This window comes from Drosophila subpulchrella, unplaced genomic scaffold, assembly GCF_014743375.2.
Source record: "Drosophila subpulchrella strain 33 F10 #4 breed RU33 unplaced genomic scaffold, RU_Dsub_v1.1 Primary Assembly Seq354, whole genome shotgun sequence".
Taxonomy (NCBI): domain Eukaryota; kingdom Metazoa; phylum Arthropoda; class Insecta; order Diptera; family Drosophilidae; genus Drosophila; species Drosophila subpulchrella.
The window spans coordinates 9,163,216-9,188,161 of NW_023665577.1; the positions used below are offsets into that span (position 1 = coordinate 9,163,216).

Consider the following 24,946-nt stretch of genomic DNA (forward strand, 5'->3'; position numbering starts at 1 on the left):
GAAAGATAAAAAAGATCCGCTCTTTAATATAAAATAGAATCCAACATTAATTAAAATAAGGATACTTTTGTGGACCTATCTTAAAATTCTATCGCCAATTTAACGACTGTCCTAAGTATTTTTCTGTCAATAAAAATAGTCTAAGCTATTAGCCTAAGAGGAAATCATTTAAAAACGATTTCATATGAAGTATTTAAAAAAAAAAAATACATTTTGAGTTGAGCTCGAATATACCTCTGATTTTACAATCTGTATTAAAAAAAAAAACTAAATTTAAACAAAAAGGACGACATAATCAGGCGTATAAAATCGATAAATAAATATTTAACTAATCTCAACATTAATTAAAGGCTTTCCTCTTTACCGCTATACAGTTATTATATTTTAAAAATGTAGCTATATTTTCCTCTTAGGCCATAGAACTAACCAAACTATCATATAAGCTCTTAATGCTGAAGAATAAGAATACGTTACTAAAAGTATTTCTTATAAACTGACTACAAAACATCTATAAAAAAAAAAATTATGATTAAATTGATTTCGTGATTTATAAACAAACAAAAACTTATTTTCATTCCATAAGTGATTGATTGAGGAAATCATAACAAATGAAAAAAAAATTCTTGATTTTGACAGTGATTGATTGGTTGGGAAAATTTCATGATGACGGAAATGACTGTTCTTTTTGTGTAGTGTGTCCTGGCTTGATTTCCGATTGGTGCATCCTTTAACTCCGCCGCCCATTGTCCTTCAGAACTTACCCACGCTCTCGTGATCGTTGCCACCTTTCGTTTTCAGGCGCTGAAAGTATCGCTCCAATATGGTGCGATCGATCACATGCAAATAATACGAAACGGGCTTGCAGGTCCAGGAAACGGAGCCCTTGAGTGGCGGAATCTCGCTGACGTGCATAATGGTGCCAATGTCACTAAGGTTTCTGCAATAAATTAATAAGTGTTAGAATATATGCCTTGCACTAGGTCATAACTCTGGTCCTAGGTTTCTAAATCTTCAACCAACCTGTCCGTGATCCGAAAGTTCAATGGACAAAACGACTTGGAGGACACGACCCGAGCTCCGTCTCGAAGGTCTGCAAATCGTTCCTTTAGCTGATGGTCCACCGTCGGGCCAAAGGCAAAGTTGTTAACAAAAACTAACGTTGAGGATGTGATCTTCTCACGATGCTCATCGACCAGAAAGTCCCCCTTTATCAGCTTATACTCGCAAAAGCGTTTGCCGAACCATCCCATATACTGGCGGAAGAACACGTCCATGCGTTCCGCATAGCGTGCCGGAGTGTCCGCCTTCTCGATTCCGATGCAGGTTTTAAGGGGAAAGGATCCGGCCATCTGCAGGACCACTTGGCCCACTCCCGAGCCGAGATCGATGAAGGTGTCCTCTTTGCTGACGGTGACGTGCTTAAGCATCTGCTGCACCAACTCGTAGCTCGTCTCGCCGTAAACCTCTGGCGAGAAGGGCTCATACTGGTTGAGTTTATCCGGATCGAGAACGGCAGCATTGTAAACTAATTGCAAAATGTGTCTTAGAAGGCTAGGGTGAGCGAACTTATTCAGGCGCTCGGCGGGCAGTGAAGTTCCTTTTTCCTGCGAGAAGGGAGAAAAAACATCAGGCTTAGCTATACATGTCATACATCATTAGTAAGTATTCATTGCAAAAGAAAAATACTAAGAAAGAAACATTTATTAGGACTTTTGAAAATCGAAAAAGGTTCATCTGGATACTCTATTGGATTAGTTTTCCAAAACTCTTACTAAAGTTGTGGGGTTATAAAAACCTAACCAACCTTGACTTCAAGTTCATTAAAATTACCAAAATACCAGTTTTTCTGAAATATAATCAGTGTTTAAATTTTACATTTTATAAAAATCGAAAATAATTTTGCTTTCTTTGTTTTTCTAACAATTTTCTCTTGCTGCAAATACTGTGACACAATAAAAAAGAAAGCACTCACCAATGCAACGATGCTGTCGACGGCCTTGTTGAAGCGATCGACCAGACCGGTCATAGTCTTATAGCAGGCAGTGTCAATTTGGTGGAGATTGGTCTCCTCGAAGGCCGAAGACATCGATGGCAGTTCATCGCAGACAAACTTAATGGTGTCGATAATGTCGATGCCATTATCGTGCTTGTCCTGTCCGTGTCCGATCTGCAGGGGCCAGGCGAAGGAAATGACGTCGGAGGAGCCAGCGGGCGAGCGCAACACCAAGTCCTTGACTTGGGGTGTGGCCATATTTTTCCGCTTTCCTTAGCCAGCCTTTCTTTATTTTTGTCTATTTTGTTGTGTGGTTTTTTTTGGTGTGCGTGGTAAAAGGGGGGCGAGATCGGTGTTTTTTTTTTGGGGAGTTTTGTTTGGGCTCTAAAACAACGTCTGCTTTTTGTTGTTTTAGTTGGTAGTGTCGTTTGAGATTTTGACTTTTGATGGGGCGTCTATGTGGGTGAGTCTATGATAGGTGCTAAACGATTTGACGATCGAAAATTGGCATAGGTTTTGTGTTTCTGTATTGTATCTTGTGTAGAGGCGATTGCGTTACGGATTACGGTTACGACTATGGTCTACGTTTAGTTTAAATGGTTTCTTCTTCTGGTTGTTGTTGATGTCTTAGGAACAGTGGCAGCGTTGGGTTAATGTATTGGGCTAATAGAATAATATTATGCTTCAACTACGTTTGACGTTGCGATTCGTGGCGTTACGTTGCGTTTGCTTTAAACGTTACTGTAACTGCTGCTGCTGCTCTTGCTCTGCTTCCTCTTCTGCTTCTTCCGTTGCGATCGCTTCTCTTTCCGGTTCCGGTTCCTCTTCTCCTCACTTCCGCTCTTCCTTCAGCAGCAGCAACAAAATACAAAAGTAACTGATGATAGTTGCGTAGTTTGATATTTTGCTGGATGTTAAGAAAACGATGCATTTTCTTCAGTGTGCGGAAACAACATTTTCCAAATGTTTTCCTTTCTCCCTAGAATCTCGGGATCGGTTTCGGTTTCTGCTTCGAGTTCGAATTCTTCTTGGTGTTGCATTATAGATTCCCACCGTTCCGTTTCGATTCAGTGCGTTCCGTGGCACGCGCTCTTTCCCGAATACCGTTGCGCATATTGCACGCGCCTCGGCCCAGTTTTGGAAAGTGTTTCAAAGGAATTCGCTGTTTTTATGCTTTTACAACACACGCGCCTTTAATTTATGTACAGTTTTGAAAGTGTTTTCTAGATTGAGTCTGTAACAAGAGAGAAAAGAAGAGAATGGTAAAAACATAAATAAGCAACTAAATCAAAATAAATTGGTTAAACAAAAATGCGGGGTCTAATATTTTATGATTTTTATGGTTGGCGAGTATTGAAAATGCAGTTCGATGCCTAAAAGTATGATGGTTTTTGATAATTGAGCTAAGGTAAATGCATTAGATAAATCTTACTTTCTATAGTTACTCTAATTAATATTGGAACTATAGCTATGATATATATTCAACCAATTCAAGGAGTGATAAATATTTGGTAGTGTGTTCACTGGTTTTGCTTTTGTAAATAGCAAAGATTCCCAAACTATGTTATCTCTAAAAAGTATTTATATTTTCTTCATCCAATGGAAGTGTAAGTAAGAATAAGATTAAAATGAAAATTTGTAAAGTTGTTTAAGTCGTGTTTTATATTGGACCCAGTTTGTGCAACTCTTTCAACGAACCTTTGCGCATATCTTACACGTTTTCAAACTTTATCGGTAAGTGCAATTTATTCCCACACTGGGATTTGTTAGCCCTGTCACTGAGACAATTTCATCATTGATATGCAACACCTCTTTCCCTGTTGGTCTTGCTTAATTTTTTGTGTTCAGGGTGGCTTTCGTTATATTTGTTTATTATGCTAATTAGTCATGCGAGGCACGTTTCAGGGCTTTTTTTTTTAATATACTTTTTTCACTTTGTGTTTAATGTGATGCCATTCATTTATTTGCTCCTTCTATTTTTGGTGGGCGTAGACGCAAGTCAACGGCAATGTGACTTCATTAGCATAAACAGCGTTGACGACAGCTTTCCTCGAGGGAAGTCAGGGGGTTGGGAAAAGCCAGCCAGGGAAAATCGATAACAACCCCAAGGCCTGCGGCTCGAATTAAAGAGTGACTGAAAATGTCCGTCACTCGGGTATTCTCTAATTAAAGCTTACTCGCCAGGGGCATTGAAAATCACCGTTGAGGCGGATTAGTTGCAGGTTAAAGCTTCAATAAACCCATGTGGGGAGGGAGATACTCAGTCTAGCGTTAACATTTTTGGCTAGACAAGCGCCACATTAAATTGAATGGGTTTTTGGCCGGCACTCACACTCGGACGTTAGTTAACATACAAGTATACCTATAGCTGTGCACATATGTACATTCTAGCTCGGTCTGGCAACTGCAAACAAAATTGCAGTACATTATATAAGCAAGTGGCGTTATGTGGCATCGCTTGGTTGTTGTTTATGCATGCACGTGTGCGCATCCGACCAACCTCCCCACTTCGAAATATGTATCTATCTATCTATCTATATCCCGTGTGCGTGTGTATCCGTATCTATATATATATACACATATATCTGCAACCATGACAGCCCCAACAGACGGCCAGACAAAAGCTCCATGTGGCATCTGTCTCCTCCCCGATTTTCCATCCCCCTGGCCACCGCCCTTTCCAAAAAGATATACATATATGCATGTATATCGCCCCACAGGTCGCCCATTTCGCCGGTCAAGCCGACAAACAACAACATGAGCTATAACAACGATAGCCACAGAGACAACGACGTCGACAATTTATTGTTAATCAATAACGGGCGATGAATTTTATTTTCAGTATTTAAGCGCCATCAGGCATTTGCAGTTTAAGAGAGATGTGCGTGTGGCAATGAAAAGCTGGTGAGAAAATGTCTGGAATGTAGTCGCCCTGGAGAGAAGAGAAAGTGATGGGCTCGAATCAGAATTTAAAAACCAAACGAAATAAATTAGTGCTTATGAAGTCAGTGTATTGGTGCAGTTCTTATGAATCTTTACCGACTTCCTCGTCGAAGTTTATTATTAATACTTATAATAAAAAAAATAAATAAAATTATATGAAGAAATTAAATCTTTATTAGATTCCCCTTTTTGTAAGTCCTTATGGGCTACACAAAATAATAACATTCTGTTCTTTCCTCATCCCAATAATGTCCGACATCACTGCTGGATATATAGTATAGACCCTGGGACTGTAGGCTAAAGAAAACAAGTCCATTAAACAGGCATTGAACTCACAGTCTGCCGCCAAAAATATGTGTGGTCGGTTGTTGGCTATACCCGTAAATTGCTCTTTTGCAACTGAAAATTAGAAAGTCAAAGTCATTTCCATTAGGGATCCCATTCTATGGCCTATTTCATCCATGTTGTCCCTTGGCTGCTGTCTAGCCGCAATATGTGTATGCATAAATACACAAGTTCTTAATGCGAAATTCATATGTATGTCTAATAAAAACCTTTTGAATACGTCCAGACAGAATTCCAGATACTTTCAGAGACGACAGTAAAACAAACTTTGTCGGCTTTTTGGTTAAATGTATCGGTTTATATTTTTAACCCTTATTATATTATTGTCTTACTTGGTATATCTACATCACTTTTAATACATTAAAAATTGAAAGGTGTAAAATTGCTTATATTTTCCTACATTGATTACTATTTTTATATGTCGGGACAAAAATTGCCTAGCTAATTAGACACCGCTGCGCTATTTATATCATAAACATTTTTTTTTATACTTTTTTGCATGCCCGTGGAGGCGTGACACACATTTCGCTAACATAGTATACAAAAACGTAAACTGAGAAAAGTTGACACAATTATGGGGCCCATACAACAATATAAAGGGGGCTCAGGGGGTCCATATAGCCATCGGCACATCGCGGTTTTAATCAACTTAAAAAGCACATACACTTTCCACTCTTCTCGGTTTTTATATCTTCATTGAAAAATTCTTTTAAAAAGGCTTGTAACACAATTTGTTTAAGAAAAATTCAAAAGTAGTTAGTAAGTGCTATATATGTAATAATGGATCATATATATATCTTGAGGTTTTGAGTTTTGATTTTTGTTTTGATTTATAATTATCATTAAAGCTTTTCTTCCTGTGTAATGGCAGACAACGCCCACGCGAACCGCTATTATTATTATTATTTTCTCTCTCTTTTTTGCAATATTATTTGCGTGTTGTTTTCTGTTCGCCTTTCCTTTTTTATTTTATGACTCTGCCTGCCTGCCACGCTGTCTGCCTTGTTTTCAGCCCGCCCCCTCATATTTTGTGTTTGCTGATATCCCAAACTAAAATAATAAAAACAAATTACCCAGTAAATGTGAGCTATGTACAACAGTTCTGAAAATGAATATTTCGAGCGGGGGAGAGATGGGTGACTAGTTTTTATTATAATGGCAATGTGTGTCAGGGTCAGTAAATTGTGGCAGCACTAAAATAATTAGTTAACTATTTGTTTACCTAACACGGCCAGTTCTGTAAGCTTACAGAAATAAAGAAATATTTTTATTTGGCTGTGTTATTTAATCGATGTTTTTTCGTTTTGTAATTTCTCGATTTCCCGTTTCACCAATAAACATTTTCCTATTATATGTTTTGGTATTTATTATATTTTTAGGTTTCCCTGGCTCAATGGGCACGTGTTGTAATTGCTGTTGCTGCTCGAAGGTCAAATTAGTTTACGCTTTGATTTCTCGTTAATTATCGTTGTAGCAATGCACACCCAATGAAATTTTTCAAGTCATTTCTGTTATTTGTTTTCTTTGTTCAAAGTGAATATCAAAATTCTAAATTGGTAAACATAAATCTTCAATTTTATTTCCGTGTTGAAATAAGTATAAAGATCATTAGAATAACGATTTTTATGTTACAAAGTTCTAATAAAATTCATTGCTTGTAAAGTTCTGAAAAAACTTATTTTTGAAATAATCTGTACCGTCAGGCTTAAGATCAAAGTCTTACTTCTTGTTTTTCAATTGCATTGAGGCCACCTATTATCAGTTTATATGTTTACGTAAATTCATTGGAATATATTAAATGTAAATATATTTCCAAAGAAAACAAGCGCTTGGCTTTGATTCACTTTTATTATTTTCTACAGATAAGAATTTTTTATGTTGACTACATTCTATTAAAGCGCAACCTGCTGGCATGTGTGGCCATCAAATCAAATGTTTGTTCTATGTCCATGAATAAACAAAAAAGTACTGATAAGATATGAAATTATTTGACCTACTTACAAATGCCTTTTATTAACGGAAGACAAATAATGAAAACTTGAAAAATAACCATGTGACATTAACCGCAATAAAGGAAGTGGCATATTTTTTCCTGCAATTTACGAAACAGGCTGCAAGTCAAACACCTGCCAGGAAGAGCAATAAAAGAAGAAAAACAAAAGATCGCCAGTATTTCGGTTTGGTACGTGCCAGGGGGAATTCCCCCTATCTTTTTTTGAGCTCCCCTTTTGATATCTGTCTGGAAGGTCATCAATCGCATTGCGTATATATAATTTCTTGTCCTGCGGTTTTTTTTTTTTAAAGAAACAGCTGCATATAAATGCCACATGGCAAACGGGGAAAAGAGGGACATTCGGAGCTTTTGACATGGAAAAACAATACAAACATGTGCAAGAAATTTACGGAGGCACTTGCCAGAGATGCCAACAAACACTGTAATTAAATTTACATAAAGGAGGATAACTATATTTTTGTAGGTTGATTTAACTGTCAGCTTATTATTGATGGCGGCATAAAATCGAGAAAAAAAAAAAAACACTATCACGCTTAAGCGTTTAAAACATCGAAACTAAAAACTCTAAAAACTAAAATGTATTTCAAGCACGCAGTACACTTTTTGTATTTATAACTAAACTGATGATTAAAAATGCATAATCACATTACCAAAATATGTTCCAGCCTAATAATGACTGCTTTGTAAATGATATATTAATTCAAATGGTTGCCTTAAATGGAACCCAGTCAAGAACCTTTAAGTTCCCTCATCGCATTGTTGCCAAACTTCACCCAAATACACACCATTAACGCATTTTGGAACTGCCACACCCAGAACTTGAAATGCACAAAGAATCACCAAGAATCACCTAAAATAAAAAAAAGAGGGAACAACGGCGACCCCACCCACAAAAGTTGTTTGGGTTTCCTGCCAGCAAAGGTGAACAAAAGTTCAAAAGAAGAGCACAAATTAGACAAGAGCTCTGAGAGTAATCGATTTTAAATTACCATAAAGCACTTGCCAGGGAAAAACTTTACACTTCAAAGTCAAAAAACAGAACCGAAGTCTTTACGGACTTTTCGCTTTAAATGCTTTTAAAGTACCGCTGTAAAACTGAGGCTCGGAACGTTAAAATTGTGCTAACTTTCCTACCTTTTGTGGGGTTAAGTTGGAAAAGCCGGGGCAAACCAGTCCCCAAACTTCATCCCAAGACGCCCAAAAATGTGAAAAATGCCAAAAGCCATGACAAAAAAAGGGAATAAAAAGGCAGAGGCAATAATGAGAAATATCTAAACATAAGTATGGGCTTTAGGAACCCGAACTTATAAAATATACTATAATGTGGACGCCCTCGGAGGGAATATGATGTTTATGACTTTTAATAAAAATAAAAAAATATTGGTGGCATTTCAGCCTAGTTAGGACAGACTTTACAATTTTAAAATAACATTTTGGAGTTAATATTGTATTTCTAAACTTGTAGTATAAGCTTCTTTTTGCAATTTCAATATTAAAAATGGTTTCACAAGGACGGAAACTTTAATTCACATTTGTTTTGTTTTAGATGCCAAACGAATTAAAGTGCGAATAATTCCAAATTTTTGGGTTTTAAAGGATATAAGGCAGCGAATTGGAAAGAGGCACATTCAAGTAGGATTTGGTCGTTAAATAATGCCTTCAGCATAATCAATAATGTTGGTAAGGCACACAAAAGGAAATTCCAAATAAGCCTCGAGCTAAAATTGCGCTTTGAAATTTCAAACTCAAGCAAGTGCTTTCATTTTTGTTTTGCATGGGCTGGAATTTTCCTCTTGAGGCTGAATATTAGCTCGTAACAATAGATAACTCAAGAACATTTTACGAGAAGGCAAGGAAAATGCTGTTAGCTAATAATGTTCGCCAACAATTTTCTGAGTAGTGGCAAAAAGTGCAATGAAATAGTTGAAGGTTACTCAAAACTCTTTTCAAGGTTTATCTTAATATTTCTTAATATCAATAATAAGTATCTACACTTAAATTTAAATGTATTCTTAAGTAAACAAAAAAAAAACCTGGACTCCATGCATATTTTATTAAATAGTGTATGCCCCACCTTTTATATTACGTAGGATGGAAAAGGAGGATGATATCAAATAAGGAAGCGAATTATCTTGTTTAAAATCAACAAACCGTGTTAATTAAAGCTTACGCAGTCAACTAGCCCTCATAGCAACAAGGGTTGCAATAACAATAGTAAACAAGTTATTAAAAACCATACACTCCAAAAATCTGCTGGTCAAAAAAGCATTGCAATTACAAAATCATCTTCACAGAGAAAATGTTGACGTTCTCATCTGAGTTGAAAATGTTCTTAAAAAAAGGGCGACATTTTTGAAGTTGAAAATGTTTTTATTTTGCTCGAATCAAGTTGAATGGGCGGTATTTGTGTACATTTTATATCTCAATTAACTATTATTCCAGTAGTAAAAGTGTACTTATAAAAAAAGTTGTTAAATAAACTCAATTTGACTTTTCTCTTCTCACCATTTCGTTCTAATATTAAAAACATTGATACCAAAATGGACTTACACGGTTTTTAAGAACGGATGTTCTCAATTCAAGAATAATGTACTTGAATATTTCCCGCTGTGTTTGAACAATTTTAAAAAGTTGGTATAATTTGTATTTTAAATAATTTGATTAAAAATCAAGTATATGTACAAATTTTCTTTCTAATTTAATATATTGCTGTATCTAATTGAATAATTATTATTTATTACTCAAATTAACCTCAGAAGCGTACAATTAAATTAAAAGTGATACCCGTCTTTCGAAGCGTATAAAATCAGAGGCAGTCAATGCGGGTGGATTGAGTTTGGCTTGGGTAGGAGGAGTATGAACGTAATGATGGGATGGTGCTGCTCTTGGTGGTTATGGGGCGGTTTATTAACACAGACGACTAGTAGTCGTCTCTCCAGCTTTGGCTTTTCGGTTCTCTCCTCGACCTCTCAACCTCTATCCTTCGTCATCGAAAACGTCATCATCTTGTTTATTTTTGCGCACAGGGTTGCTCGGCTGCTGATTCTCGTTCCCATTCTATTGCTCGGTAGGTGGAAATTGGTAAGGCCTGCCACTCTTTTGGCATTAATTGCTTTATCGATTTTTTTCGAGCATTTCCCCCAAGCAAACACCACACTACCCAACCAACCACCCACCCACCCTCAATTTGTTGTTGTTTTTAGCACAAGGACGTGGAAAATAAAACAAAGCTGGTGAATTCCACTCGTTTGTTGCCCTTCTCTTTCCCACCCTTTCTGTCTGCCTTGGTTACTGTGAATGAATGCAAAGAAGCACTGGAAAAAAAATGGGTGGCGCTTGGGTGGCGACACCAGAAAAGGCCGTGGAAAACATGGAAGGAAATGCACTCGCTGAATGGCGCTTTTGCGAAATAAAAGCGGAAAAAATGCACCTGCCGCAATTTTCAAAAGGTTCGCAAACAACATGGAGAAAAGCAAAATAAAAGCCGCGGAGAGAGCAAATGTAGGCCAACCCATTTTCCGCCCACTCGGAAAAACCAAAACAGCGACAGAGTTGCCATCCCAAAAAAGAGAAAGAAAAAAAAACAGAAATGCATGCAAAATGAGTTCAACGCCGGCAGAGAAATAACAGCTACAACTACAGACCGCCAGGCGGCGCCTCAACAAAAACTTCTCTGTTAATGCACAAAAAAATAAACCAGCGAAGCAAGAAAGAATAAAAAAAAAGACTGCAGTAAAAGTGTGTGCAAGCAAAAGCCCCCAAAAAACGAGGTCAACTATTTCTGCAAGTGGAAAGAGGCGGGAGGATTGGGGAATTGTGGGCGGAACTGGGCGGCAGTCGACTGCATTTGTTTCAGTTGCGTGCTTAGTTAGTAGGTTATGTTTATGTAAATTTGCATAATTACAAACATCATACCCACCACTCGCCCACAAAGTAAATATAAATATTTTCCACTTTAATTTAAGCACTCGACTTGATTTAAATTTAGGTATGGCAACGCCACAGTCTAATAGAAAACAAATGGAAATGGGTCAGTAATTACTTAATTGTTAATTATTAAGTTGTTTTTCAGAGTAAATACCTTAAATTCTAAAACAATTATATAAAGAATTAACAAATAAATAAGATATTTGATAATCCTCTGCTTTATTTGAATAGATTTAAAAACTCAAATAGTAAGAGAGAGCAAGCATAAAATCTCTAGTGCTATAACTTAAAAAGTAAAGTAATAAAAGTAATTCAACTGTCAATTAATAAATCCAGTTCTTAATAAAGCAGTTATTAATTTACTTTACGAAATAGTTCCTCCTTACTATACAATTTTTTTGAACTACTTTTAAACTTTAATGCAACGGCTGAAAAGTGGCAACATCGCTGCGTGGGAGGAAACAACTGGAAGTGGGTCAGTAATTAAAACTCATCGCCTCCAGGCTTCAATTGTTAAAAACTATAAAAATCGCTAAAAGAAATGTTCACCTAATATGTCGAGGGGAAAAAGAGAAAAGGATATGAACTAGACATAACTGGCACAGAAATGAAGTAGATGAAATCAAAGCAAAGCAGAAAAACTAACTAATTGAAAACTGTCTGAACGCTGGGGGGTCTTCAAGTTGAAGGAGAAATTTAAATGAATTTATGCTATATAAAATGACTTTTCAACATACTCTCTAATTTAAATTCGATTTTTAAAGATACTTAATTCTTTGTTTTGTGGTTAATATGTTGGGAAACTAAAATTTTAAACGTTTATTTGTGAAAGATTGTTTAAATATAAAATGTTCGCTTAAATTTATAATAATTGTATGAGTTTTCTGGTTTAAATATAGCCTTCACAAATATAACACACAAAACAACAAAGTAAGTAAACTTTATTGAAGCGAAACTGAAACCCAAAGGCAACCAATAACATTACTAAAACATACTGAAAATACAAAAGGGAACCAAAAGGAAATTGTAGAATGCCTTAAATAAATAAGAGAAAAGTTGGCAAAATTACAGAGTTAAAAGAAAATAATGTAGAGCGGAATAACATAGTGAAAAAAACAAAAAAACAAGAAAGAAAAAAAGAAAAGAAAACAGCCCAAATCAAAAGAACAGCGACAACATACACACCCCCGGATCGAGAACAACAAAATCAAAAGGGACAACGACTGAATTGAATGAAAAACTAAGAATAGAAAGCGATGTTGCCAATTTTCACTATTCTTAGCACAGACAGAGTTGCCCTGCCACTTTCAGAAGCTCAAACGACCGATAAAAACGGAATGAACGACGAAGCAGGAAAAAGTATATAAAACAAAATAGAAATTGAAACATCCTTCCTCGGTAGCGTTTGTCAGGTCGGTGGTTGCCCAAACTACTGAGGAAATTTATACGGGAAAAGCCAAACAATGGTGGTCCAAAGGGGGTAGGAGAGTAACGTGCGGGGGTGAGTTTTCCCCAGCGTCAGAAGTGCAACAATTTTCCATGGTGTGTGTAGCAGAAGGACCTGCCACAAGGGTTGCCAGCCCAAAATGCCAGAGACTCCGGAGTTGTCCCCAAAGGGGATGGTAATGGTTGAGGTGCAATGCTCTAATGCCAATGCAGAGAAAAATATTTCCATGCAAATTCTTGGCATAGAATTTGAGTAGCATTTTCAATTTGATTAAGAATCGAATTGTATATATAAAAAATATCGATATCAAAGATTAAAAATATTATTTTAATAAATTATCAACAATAGATCATTTACAATAGAAGTTATCGATATCCCCAGCGCTTTGTTCTCTGTGTAAGGATATGGAAAGAGCGAGACAAACATTTCCGGATAAGTAGCAAAAGCGCCGTAATAAAATCTGTCTAACATTATTGGGTGGTTCGGGTTGAACAGACTTGAATTTTGGGCTTGGGGTTATGGGACCTGATGGTCCTATGGTCTGGAGCTCAACTTAGTGGGGCGAAAAGTGGGTGGCAGCGCTCTTGAAACATTCTCCGTTGTTGCTGCCTGGTGACAGCGCAAAATAAAGTGGGAATAAAAGAGAAGAGGGTTGGCGTTTCCGGGAGGAATGTCAGATGAAATATGGTAAAAAATGTAAATTGAAAAAAATATTTGTTGTTTGAGGTTGAGACAGAAAATTTATGGTGAAACGCACAAGGAGAGCCATAAACTAAAGTAAAAGAAAAGTTCGTTGTGAAAATAATAAAAATGAAATAGAGGAAGGCGCAAGGTACAAAGTAAGTTGAGAAAAGCGATTATATTTCATGAATTATGGCTAGCACACACAACTATACAATGGGAAGCTGTAAGCTGAGATGAGTTACGATAGATAAAACGTAACCGAAGAGTAGAAAGTTTAAGTATAACGCGAGTGAAGCCGTAACTAAAAATCCAAGTGAAATTTGGCAACCATTTATACCATTAAAGATGAGACATTTATCAACATCTTTTTTGGTCGATATTTGCATTTATATTTATGTACTAAAAAAACCACACAAAAAACAAACAAAGAGAAATAATTTATATGCGAAACATTTGTGTTTGCTTTTGGCCCAAAGTGGCGGGGGAATGGAACAAAAAGGGAAACATTAAAATCAAACACACAGCAGAGCAGACGTTGACAGTTTCAGTTCATTGAACCGAACTTAATTAAAAATCAAGTTGAAGGTCGCTCTCTCGTTTCAGAGTGTGTGTAAATATGGCCATAAAGAGAATATGCCGACATGTTTATGCATTTAATTTGAATATAAAACGTATTCGAGCCAAAAATCCAACGAAAATCGGTCTTACGCGATCAACAAAAATACGCTTTACAAAAAACTGGTAATTCGGCAAAGGTCAGTGAACATATTTTACAATAATAAAAAAAAAAAAACAAAAAACCAGACACAACAAGTGAAGTCCAATGTGCGACAGAGAGGAGGAAAGTAGAAAGGGAGGGACTGAGAGAGGGGTCTATCATACCGATCATGATCATTTCTGGGCAATGTCTCACGAGAAAACCTGTTTTAATTGAAGCCAAGATTCGGTGGCTGGCTGCTGGCTGAAGTTTGGCAACGGCGCTCACGCAACAAACGAAAAGTAAAGCAAACAAACAAACAGTTGGCAACTCTGCACCGCCAGAGGCAGAATCCCAATCAGAATTTCAAACATTTTAATATGAAAAACGTGACGCAGCAACAATGGAAAAACAAAAGAAGGAAGAAACTGTCGGGACAGGAACATTTGGCAAATGAAACGCCAAAAGAACAACAGCATTAAACAAAGAAGAAGCAGCTGCTTGTGACCACAATTGTGGATAATATCAAGGTGCAATATGATCCCAAGATAATTTTATTCTTCTATTGTAAGACATACATATGTATGTATATGATCCAAAGTAAGTCTTGATTTTTACCTATTTTTGTGGTGTTTCTAAAACCCAGTAATATTATTAATATGAACATTATTAATATAATAATATTACAATATAAAGAACTTTATATACAAAGATATTACCAAAATTAGTTTATTAATTGGATATCATTTTATAAATGACCACACTATTCTCTTTCAAATAGATATTTAACTAAGATAGTTTAAATTCAATAAAATATCGGTGGTTATTTTAAAAATTAATAAATTCAGCATTTTCTTGAAATATATTTCGTAAATTAGCTGAAAAATAAGAACTAAATATTATCTTGAAATATATTTATAAATTTTTTTTTGAGAAATGAGAGCTTCATAACCTAGTACTGCAACCACTGCTGTATAGAGATGCGCGTTGATAGCCCCCCCGGCATTAGATCGTCGTTTACACGGTGGGTTTCTGATAGAGTGAACGGGTTGAGTGTGTATTCGTGACAGGTGTTTGTTCGTGCGTGTCTGCGTTGCGTCTGTATGGGTGCTGCTGCCGGCACTTGCGTTGGTGTCCGTGAGTGCACAGTCGACGTAATAGCAGCATAACTGCATCGAGTGATAGTCACGTACGCCACACACACCTCACAGTGGAACCCGAAAAAAAGCAACCCAACAAAACCAAAACAAACCAGACCAAACAAAACCAAACGCAGGTGTTCATTTTCGTTCGAGGAGCGAAAAAAAATAGATAGAGAGCTTCTCAATTTCAGTGCAATTCAATGCATGCGCTGCTAACAAGTGTCACGTTAAATAAGGAAATGACAACAAGTTCTACTTGTCTACTTTGTTGGCTTTGGCTCTCGGTTATGCAATGCATTTCGCCTTGGTATTTCTATATTGCTACGACAACCTATTATTTATAATCATTATACGGTTTCAACTCTCGCAGCGGGAATTTAAAGGTCATTGCTTGAGGCATTCGTATTCGGCAACAGCTTCTCAGTGTGCGTGTCCGCCTTAAGGCTAAATTAATTTCAGCTTTGAACTTGCAACTTCAACGGAATTTGGTTATTAACTTTGGCTTGATGGGCTCGGGTTCGACTTCTCCGCTGGCTAGAAGCTTTAGCATGAGGTAATAGCAGCAACTAGTTTTTACTCATATTGCAAGGTCTCAATCGGAGTAATGTTGTCTAATTTTAGCAGCTTAAACTTTAAATGATTGAGAACAAAAAACACTTAAAATTCTTTTTAAAATAAAAATGTTTCAGAAACATTTTAAACAGGTTATTCTCATTAAACTAAAGAATAAGGATTACGTCATTACAAATAGTTAGAAATTATATATTTGGGTCAGAAACAACATATGCAAAGAAATATCTGGAGATTGTATTTTAAATGATCTATTTATTTGATTGAAATAATATATATTTTCAGGAATTTTTAGAAACCCATTGACACGTTTATAGCTTTGCCCTGGATGATGGCTCATATTTCGTTGGGTTTTAAAGCCCTTACAAATAGTTAAAAATTTTATTTTTGGGTCAGAAACAAAATATATAAAGTGATATCTGGTGATTGTATTTTAAATGATCAATTTATTTGATCATTATATTATTATTTATTAAGGAATTTTTAGAAACCCATTGACACGTTTATAGCTTTGCCCTGGATGATGGCTCATATTTCGTTGGGTTTTAAAGCCCTGCATTCCCATTCTGATATGGCCTTAAAGGCTGCCAAAGACACCCACACAGAGGTAGATTCGTAGTCTCTTTCTATCCGACTCATTCCGTCTCTTTCGCCGTCTGCGTTTTGTGGGTTTGTTGGCTTTGTCTATTCAGTGTGCTGGCGATGGAGTTGCTGTTGGTGCAGGGAACGTGTTTTTTTTCAGACGACCAAAACCGACGCGGCCTATACATAGCCCAAAAGCGGCAACAACAACTGCCGACTGACAAAAACCTGCAATACATTTCGTGCCCTTAGGCTAAATACGTCGCCGTGTGTTTTGTTGCTCATCGCCAGTATTCTCTGTGTAGCTATCTCCCTTCCTCCTTCTCCGTCCCGTTCTCTGCCAACATTGTTGTTGTTGCCACTGCTTGGCCAACGACCTTTATCACGCTCGCGCACACACACACACACACACACACAACCACCCGTATTTGGTTGCGCTTCTTCTTTTCCTGCTCGCTCACTCATTTTATAACCCAACAAATTACAGTACAACTTCCGTAACTTCGATTTCACGAGACCCAAATTTACCTTTAACAAAGTGTCTTTATAAGAAAACACTAAAAATAACTAAGTAGAATTATCTTAAAATCTCGAAATGGTTTTTTAAAACAAGTTTTGAAGAGTAAAGTGAAATACTCAAATTGTAAGTCATGTCTAAAAGATACAACATAATTGTATAGATTTTTCTAGGAATAAAATACAAGAAACTACTTGGAAATATGGCTAAAAATCTACCCCTTCTGTATCTGTAAGCGTATAGGAGGGAAGTGCCATCCAAAACAGTATTATTTTCGTTTTTAGTATTGTTCTTCTAGGTTTTTTTTAGGTCCTATATTAGTTAGGCTTTACTATTTCAGTTTTTTAATAAGTATCTATATTTATTATTTATATTTCCGTAACTTCGATTTCCCGAGGCCCATATTTACCTTTAACAAAATGTCTTTATAAGAAAATACTAATGACTAACTAGAATTATCTCAAAACCTCAAAGAGATATTTTAAAAAAAGTTTTGAAGAGTTAAAGTGAAATACTCAACTCTTAAGTCATGTTTAAGACATTATTTTCCATTTTTTCTTTTAGGCTGGAAAAGAGACAACGTTTAGGATAATTACCATTATGAAGGTAAAGATTTTTCAAGGAATAAATTAAAAATATTGTTAAGAACTACTCGGCAATATGGTTGAAAAGCCTACCCCTTCGGGATCTATAAGCGGAAGGATGGAAGTGTCATTAAATATAGTTACATTTTTGTTTTTAGTAGTGTTCTTCTAGGTTTTTTTAGGTACTATATTAGTTTTGCTTTACTATTTTGGTTTTTTTAATAAGTATTTATATTTTGAAATCCATTCACAGGAGTAGAGTTTAATGTTTTTTCCAACGAACTAGAAATTTTAAAATTTTTATCAAATTCTATTTTCTAAATTTATTAAGTATCATTATGGAGTTTATTGCTCGATCTTTAGAAGTCCGACTGTAACTTCAGCTCAGTCCGACGTTTTGGCTTCTTTCTCGACTCTGCTCTCTTTCGCCTCGTTCGCTTTTGCTCAGGGTTGCTGCCTCGCCTTCTTCGTTCGTTCGTTTTGTGCGTGACTCGCCCCCTTCTTCTACGCCCCTGTACTGATACGCCCCCTTTCCCCCTCGGACCCCCACACCCCCGCCCGTCTTTCTAGAGCGTCGTCTGCAATTTAATAATTTCGAGTTCGAGTCTCATTTGAGGCTCTTTTTGCACACACACAAACACACGCTTAGCAACAACCTGTCTGGCACACTCGTGCTCGGTTTCTTTTTTTCGTATGCGTAGTTTCTTCATTTTTTTTTGGTTTTATTATATTTTTCCTCTTGCCTTGGCGTGTTTTTCAATTAAAGTGCAAGCGGCGGTGGCAAATTTTCAGTTTCCTCTAATGCCATCTCTTTTGCACGCTCAATCACCTGTCCACGGGTGTGTGTGTTTATATGTGTTGTAATAGCCGCTTACAATTTACCGTTATGCGCCGGTGTAATAAAAAAAAAAACATCAACAACAAATGGCAGACAACAGTTGTTTTTTATTTTTTTAAATATTTTTTTCCGCCCATTTCGCGTTTTATTTCTGCAGAACATTTCGTGAGCGATTTTTATCGCATTTAGCACGCACACACACACACGAAAGGCAAAGTGGCGCCATCTACCGGGGCGAAACATAAAAATGCAATTTTTATACGCAACATTATTTGTATCCATTAGTTTTGGTTTTATTTTTGTACACTCGTTCGTTGCTCTTTTATTCCACCTGAACTTGGTACCGCTTTCGTGAATCACGCGTCGCTTTAAAAAGCAGGTCAACCGCTCCTTCCATCTCGTTTCCCCCTTAAATATATGAGAATGAAAAGCAAAACAGCTAAAAAAAAAAAAACAACGATAATAAAATTGTCAAGCGAAGAGAATTCGCCATAAACATGCCAAGTTTATTTGACACAGATTTTGTTTATGTGTTTAATATGTACATTTGTATAAATATTCACTGATGTGCACGCGCAACAATTTAATATGATGTTTTCATGATCAAGCTAATAATATTTAAAATGGGTTTTACACAAGTTACACCATATCTGTATAAAAAATCGTGCGATATGAACTCAAAAGTCAAATTACTTGCTCAATCCCTGGAAACTAAATTATAAATAACATTTTTATAATCATTTTAAAGCGAAATACGAAAGTAACCCTTTAAATGACTCACCAATGATTAACAATATGAATATGATAAAAATCCCATTCCACTAAATTCAGTATCCGCATTAAACAAACTTTCTTTCCCACAATTCATTGGGTTTTATTACCTTTGACTCATTTCAGGCATGGAAAACTATAAGCCCAGTATATCAATTGCAAAACCATCGACGTGAATCGGAGTAGATTCTTAGAAATCCAGACAAAATTCCATGCAATTTATTCTACGCTCATTGCTGTTCTTCTTACATAAAGTATCATGTTATTATACTACCTTCTACACCGTATCGATTACAACAAATTGTGGTTGATTTTGCTAGATACAATGTAAACAGAAGCAGATAGCAGCAAAAACAGCTGTGAACCACAAAAAAGTTACACAGTTGTTGCGATTGCATGGCAAATATAATGTGCAATTGGAAAGTAAGTAATTAACTCGTTGGGTCCACTAATTATATACCCAAAACCTATTGAACTGAATCCTCTCATCGCTTGTGAAATTTATGGTATTTGTTAATGGTAAGAGGGCAAATTATCCAGGTGCTTTTCGCAATTATCTTTAAATCGATAGTACAGGTATTATTATAAAATAAACCTGTCACAATTTGAACGAATTTGATATGGAAATTGCGGGAAAAATGGAACATCGGGGAATAATGAGAATTAATTTTATAGTTTGCTCATTTGTTATGGGTTTCTTGATTGCTAGTTGGGTTTTTAGATGGTCGGGTTGTTTATGAATCAATATTAGTTAACAATTCAGGCACAATTAATAAACGCGGGTTCCCTTAAGAAATTGTAAACTAAAATTATGTTGATAGTTCATTAAAAACATCTAAAGTTTTCAAAAGATATATACATAATTGTTCTAATAATTTATGGAAAATAGATATAAACAGTTCCATATAGTTACTTGTACCTCGTTCGAAGTTGAGGGATTAAATCGATTTTATTCTCATTTGTTATTTGATTTACCCCTTAGACCTGACCTACACCTACCTCTTTATATCTCTCCCCCGCCGCTATCTCTTTCTCCCTTGATCACGGAGTTGCTCGGCGGATATTACGCAACACATGCAAAATGGAAACGAAGCACAGTCACAGCTAATAAATAATGCAAATGCATTGCAGTGGCGGAGTGGAACGGGTTTTTCAGGGGCTGCAGAGGGGGCAATTGAACTTTTGCTGCAGCGACTTTCTTAAGGCAAACAGCTGTTGCTGCAAAAGAAAGAGACGGCCACAGACCAGCGGCGAGAAAAGAGACGGAAAGAGGAGTGCAATAACTTTTCGCTTGTGTCCCGCCACATTTATTATCGCTTTATTTTTATCGCATAAATAAAAGTGCAAAAGCGTAAAAAAGGGCTTGTCAACGGCAAGTCGCGACTTCGAGTGGCATGAACTGAAATGAATGAGTTCAGCTGAGTTGAGAGTGAGACAGGAAATAGGAGACCGAAAGAGACGGACAGCGCAAAAGTGTGGGCAAAAAGTTTAAGGACATGTTTGTCATGTTTACATTTCACTTCAAGGGCTTTGCACTTTAAGAACTTTACCTTGGAATTTTATGCGGAGTGTATGGGAGGTCAGGGGCGGTTTTTACGAAGGGTTAACTTGCGTCTTCCTGTGAGTTTTATATTTATGATGCCCGAGCACGCGACTCGCATTTTATTACACTCAGCGTGCTGCGTTTTGTTTTGAAAGAAGGTACCAACCAACACAACCTGAACCACACCCAACTCTTATAGAACTGTCTGCCCGAAGACCCCCAGAGAACCTGGGACCTCGTTTTACCGGCTTTACCGTTTAATGGTGTTAATAGCCTTATGTCAAAAATGGGCGTGTTCGGTAGACAGTTTCTGTTGTTAGCCTTTGTTTCATGGTGCTCTAAACAGGGGGCAACACACTCATTTGCGATCTGATAAGCAAACCAGACCAGAAACCAGAGACAGCTAAGAAATTATTGGTCTGGGTTAGGATTTGCGAGTATTTCGCTAGTGGATACGTATGAATATAAATAAAAAGTGTACCTTGTGCTAGGCTAAAATTAGTTTCTATCAATATTCATACATACATTAGTTGTAAAATTAATGGAACCCTTGTTTTTGTGTTTGAGAATGAATGATAACAATCAACCGTAGGGATTGGTCTTTTAATCCTTTTAAGTGATTCAACCTTTATGAATTTATTCTTTACTTTTTTAAATGAACAATTTTATGTTTGACCCATAAGACAAGTTAAAGCCAGAAAAGGACTAATAGAAAGTTAAGAACGGCAGTAATATCTTCATATTTAAGGTATTTTTTGAGTTACAGAAGAAATTTTAAAGCCCCCAGTGGAAAAATAATTGAGAATGAAGATTGAATTTAAGTTTGTAGAAAAGGGACGTGTAGAGAGGGCAATTAAACAATGAGGTATACCCCTTTCTAAAGATATCCTTGAAGTTACCGAAGTTAATTCTGGATCACTACATATATGATAAAGTAGAGAAAAGCGAACTTGTATATTAATGCGGTAACAATGTTTTCAATGGTTTTAAGACAAAAATTTGGTTAAGATGAAATCTCACTGCAAAATTAGCACTTCTTAAATATTTGTTCCACTTTTTTAAGGTCATAACATTTTGCTGAGTATTAAAGAAAATTCTAGTGCAGCAAGTCACGCTTTAAATTGCACATTAAAGCACAATTGAGAAGCATTGAAAATTCGCTCTTGTTCCGCTTTAACTATTTCATTTCCCAATTGATTGCCTCACTTTAACACACAATACGTATAAATTAAATTTGCTGGCCAGAAGCGCACACAAAATGCACCTGCACACCACACACACACACAGACACACATCGATATAAATATGTGTGTACGGACACATAAACCAAAATAAAACTAGCAAAGCATTTGAAAATTAATTGCAAAAGCCATTTGAACCGGACCTCGGACAACATTTTGCAATCGGAAAGAGAGCGAGAGAGAGTGAGAGGGAGAGGGAGAGCGAGAGGAAAGGAAACGAGGGCGTTGGTCACTTAAACGGAAAAATTGAAAACTTAAATGCACCAAAAATGGTCGATAAATGCCACGAATTTAAATGCTGCAAAATATTTGCCGGCAAAAGATTAAAGCGCACGCATACACACTAGCAGAATGTAAATGTTTGTGTGTGTGTGTGGATGTGTCTGTGTATCGGGTTGAATAAAGCAATTTCAGTGAGTGGCTGGGTGGGTTAGTGGGTGGTGGTTGGGCGGTGGGCGGTGGGTGGTTCGTCGCTCGTGTGGGGTTAAATGCCATAAATAACGAAACAGGCGGCAGTCAGCACATAAAATACAAGCCAAGCACATAATATACAAAACAGAGCGGGAGAGGCTGAGCGGGTAAGAGGGGGATGGAGACTGAGAGAAAGGACGAAATGGGAGAGGGAAAGAGCCGGCCGGGGAATACACAAACACACTCACAAAAAGCTTAGCTTGTGTGCGCCCTTTCTGGGTGTGAGGAAGAGGCAGAAAATAAGAGAAACAGAGATAGACAGTGAGATGTGTGGCAAATCTAGCTATCGTTAAGTTAAATCTGTCTTTTTTTAATTGATTAAAGTCTAGCTATTTTTGGCTGGCTTTAGAATTTTAAGTTAATGTTAGAAATACAAAATAAATATGTATCAAAAAAATATGTATAAAAATAAATATTTTTCAAAATAAATATGTATCAAAATAAATATGTATCAAAATAAATACATATGTATCCAAATAAATATGTATCAAAATAATAAAAGTGTACAGTAATTCAATTGAATGTTTGTAATCTTTATTAAAAGCTCTATACCTTTAATAAATTAAACCGTTTAAGAAGTCGTTTTAGAAAGTTAATCAATTAGTTCATTTTTCATATCAAAAAAGCAAGATAAAAAATTTGTTTAATTTCAAAGGAAGTATTCCTAGAACCTTACAATTCTAACAATTAAAACTGTATAACCTGTATTCTAAGATTAAATAATAGGCGCTATATCAAATATAAAAACCATAGAATTCGGATGTAAGAGTTTTAAATAAGTAGCTCCCTAGAATTAATGCAAGTACACAATTATGCTTTCTCAACATCTAAGGAGTCTAAGGTTTTCCATTATAACTTTCACAAATGCTTAGATTGGCGTTTATATGGTTTAATGAAATCCTATCCCCTTGGCTTACTTGGTAATCCACAATGGGCAGCACTAGTTTTCGAGTGGTGCTGACGTCGCTGCCAGCAGCCGAAAAAGGCCAAAGGGCGGGGGGCGGGGCGAGCGAAAATCGATAAAATCAAGGGCAGACAATGCTGATGCCGCTGCCGACGTCGCTGCTCTCGAAGGCAGCGCACGTGAGGCTGCTTGTTTTTCTTCTTCTGCCTCCTGTGGATGGGTGGGTGGTGGTTGGGTTGGCTTTTGTTCTGCTGGTGGCGGCAGAGGCAGCGACAGCAACCCCCAAGGCAGCATTATTGTGAAAGTTTCCGACAGCGCGAATGTGTGTGTGTGTGTGTGAGCGAAGGCAGTAAAACGAAATGAGAAAGCATGAAAAATAATCATTTTGCGGAGTTACTCCCACAACGCCACCCACCTTCCTCCCCCCATCACCCCCCCCCCCCTCCCTTAAATCCCTAAGAAACTTTTTTTGGGCGGTGCCTGGCAAAATATTTCAAATTGCAGAACAGCTGAAAAAGTAGAGTCCTTTAGGGTTATGGGCCCTTCTTTATACAACTGGGGTCAAGATCCTAGATTAGGGCACTTTACGAAGGGAATTTAGGGATTTACTACTAAAGTATTTCATTTGCATTATTCTTAGTATATAATATAGCTATTATAAATATTATTAATGGTTTCAGTTTTAGTTGTGAGTATAATATTTATAATTATATTATCTGACTAACTCATAACCGGTTTGTAAATTGTGTTTCTTTAAAATCGAAATGCTACAGTTAATTGATATTTAATGATTTTATATAAGACTTACAGATGGCAGAGAAAATAAGTTTTCTTGTCCAATTAATATAAACAATGTGTATTTTAATTTTTTTAATAATAATAATCATTGATTTATTTTTAAGAGTTACTTTTTTATATTTAACTGGGGTGTTACTGTACCTGAACAATATTATAAAATTGTAAAAAGACAAACAATAAACTTCAATTTGAAGGCTAATAAAATATTGGTTTAACTGATTGACAAGAGTTTTGTATCTTTAAAGTCCTCAGAATGTCAGGAATAAAATGTATTTCAGTTAAACATAAAACTTTTCATCTTGAAAATTACATTATGGAAAGAATGTGGATTTGTAGTTGCATTTTGCAAGTGCTATTACCTTGGCCAAAACTGTACAATGAGGAGGAGCACACTCTCCATTTCGAGTTCTCCGTGCTGCCTTTTGGGCGCTGTCAGCGGCAGAAAGGACGAAGATGGCCAAAAGGACGAAGATGGCTGAAAAGGAGCAGCTGGAGGAGCAAGGAGAAGCGACTTCTGTTTCGCCTGCTTTTATTTTCGGCTCGCAAAACTTTTTGGGAGCGGTTAAGAGGGTGTTGTGGGTGCGGCTGTCCTGGCAGGATATTGTTTTTTGGTATAAGAAGGCGCGCCATCAAATTTAACGTGTGGAGTAATAGAAAATGGCGTCTGCATTTAAATTTCCCCCAAAGCTCTTGGCAAGGACGCCAAGGCGGATTCTTTTTATTCCTTTTTATTTCTTTGTTTAATGTGAGTTTTTCGTCATTTTTGTATTAAATTAATGTGAAAATGTCAAATTTATGGATGGCTTGGGTTTCTTGGGGATTGGCTTGGAGTTTGCCCTTGTTGTTATTGGTAATGCGATACACATAGGAGGAGGGAAATGGGCGTGGCCAATTTCCTTTATTCATTATAGATACTACTGTTACTATGTGAAATA

General features: G+C 36.6%; 1 protein-coding gene across 4 annotated transcripts in view; it reads right to left on the reverse strand.

Annotated features, from left to right (window-relative positions):
• Window positions 1-24,946, reverse strand: part of LOC119561001 (histone-lysine N-methyltransferase, H3 lysine-79 specific) — a 43,277-nt gene that overhangs the window by 8,293 nt on the left and 10,038 nt on the right. For all 4 annotated transcript variants that reach the window (XR_005221052.1, XM_037874816.1, XM_037874817.1 and 1 more), the window contains exons 3-5: window positions 1,973-3,227; window positions 1,021-1,604; window positions 762-937 (exon numbers count right to left, since the gene is read on the reverse strand). Coding sequence is in view for 3 of the 4 variants with exons in the window: in XM_037874816.1 (XP_037730744.1) it covers window positions 762-937; window positions 1,021-1,604; window positions 1,973-2,251 (1,039 nt within the window). In the remaining variant the exon portion in view is untranslated. The remainder of the gene's footprint in view (window positions 1-761; window positions 938-1,020; window positions 1,605-1,972; window positions 3,228-24,946) is intronic.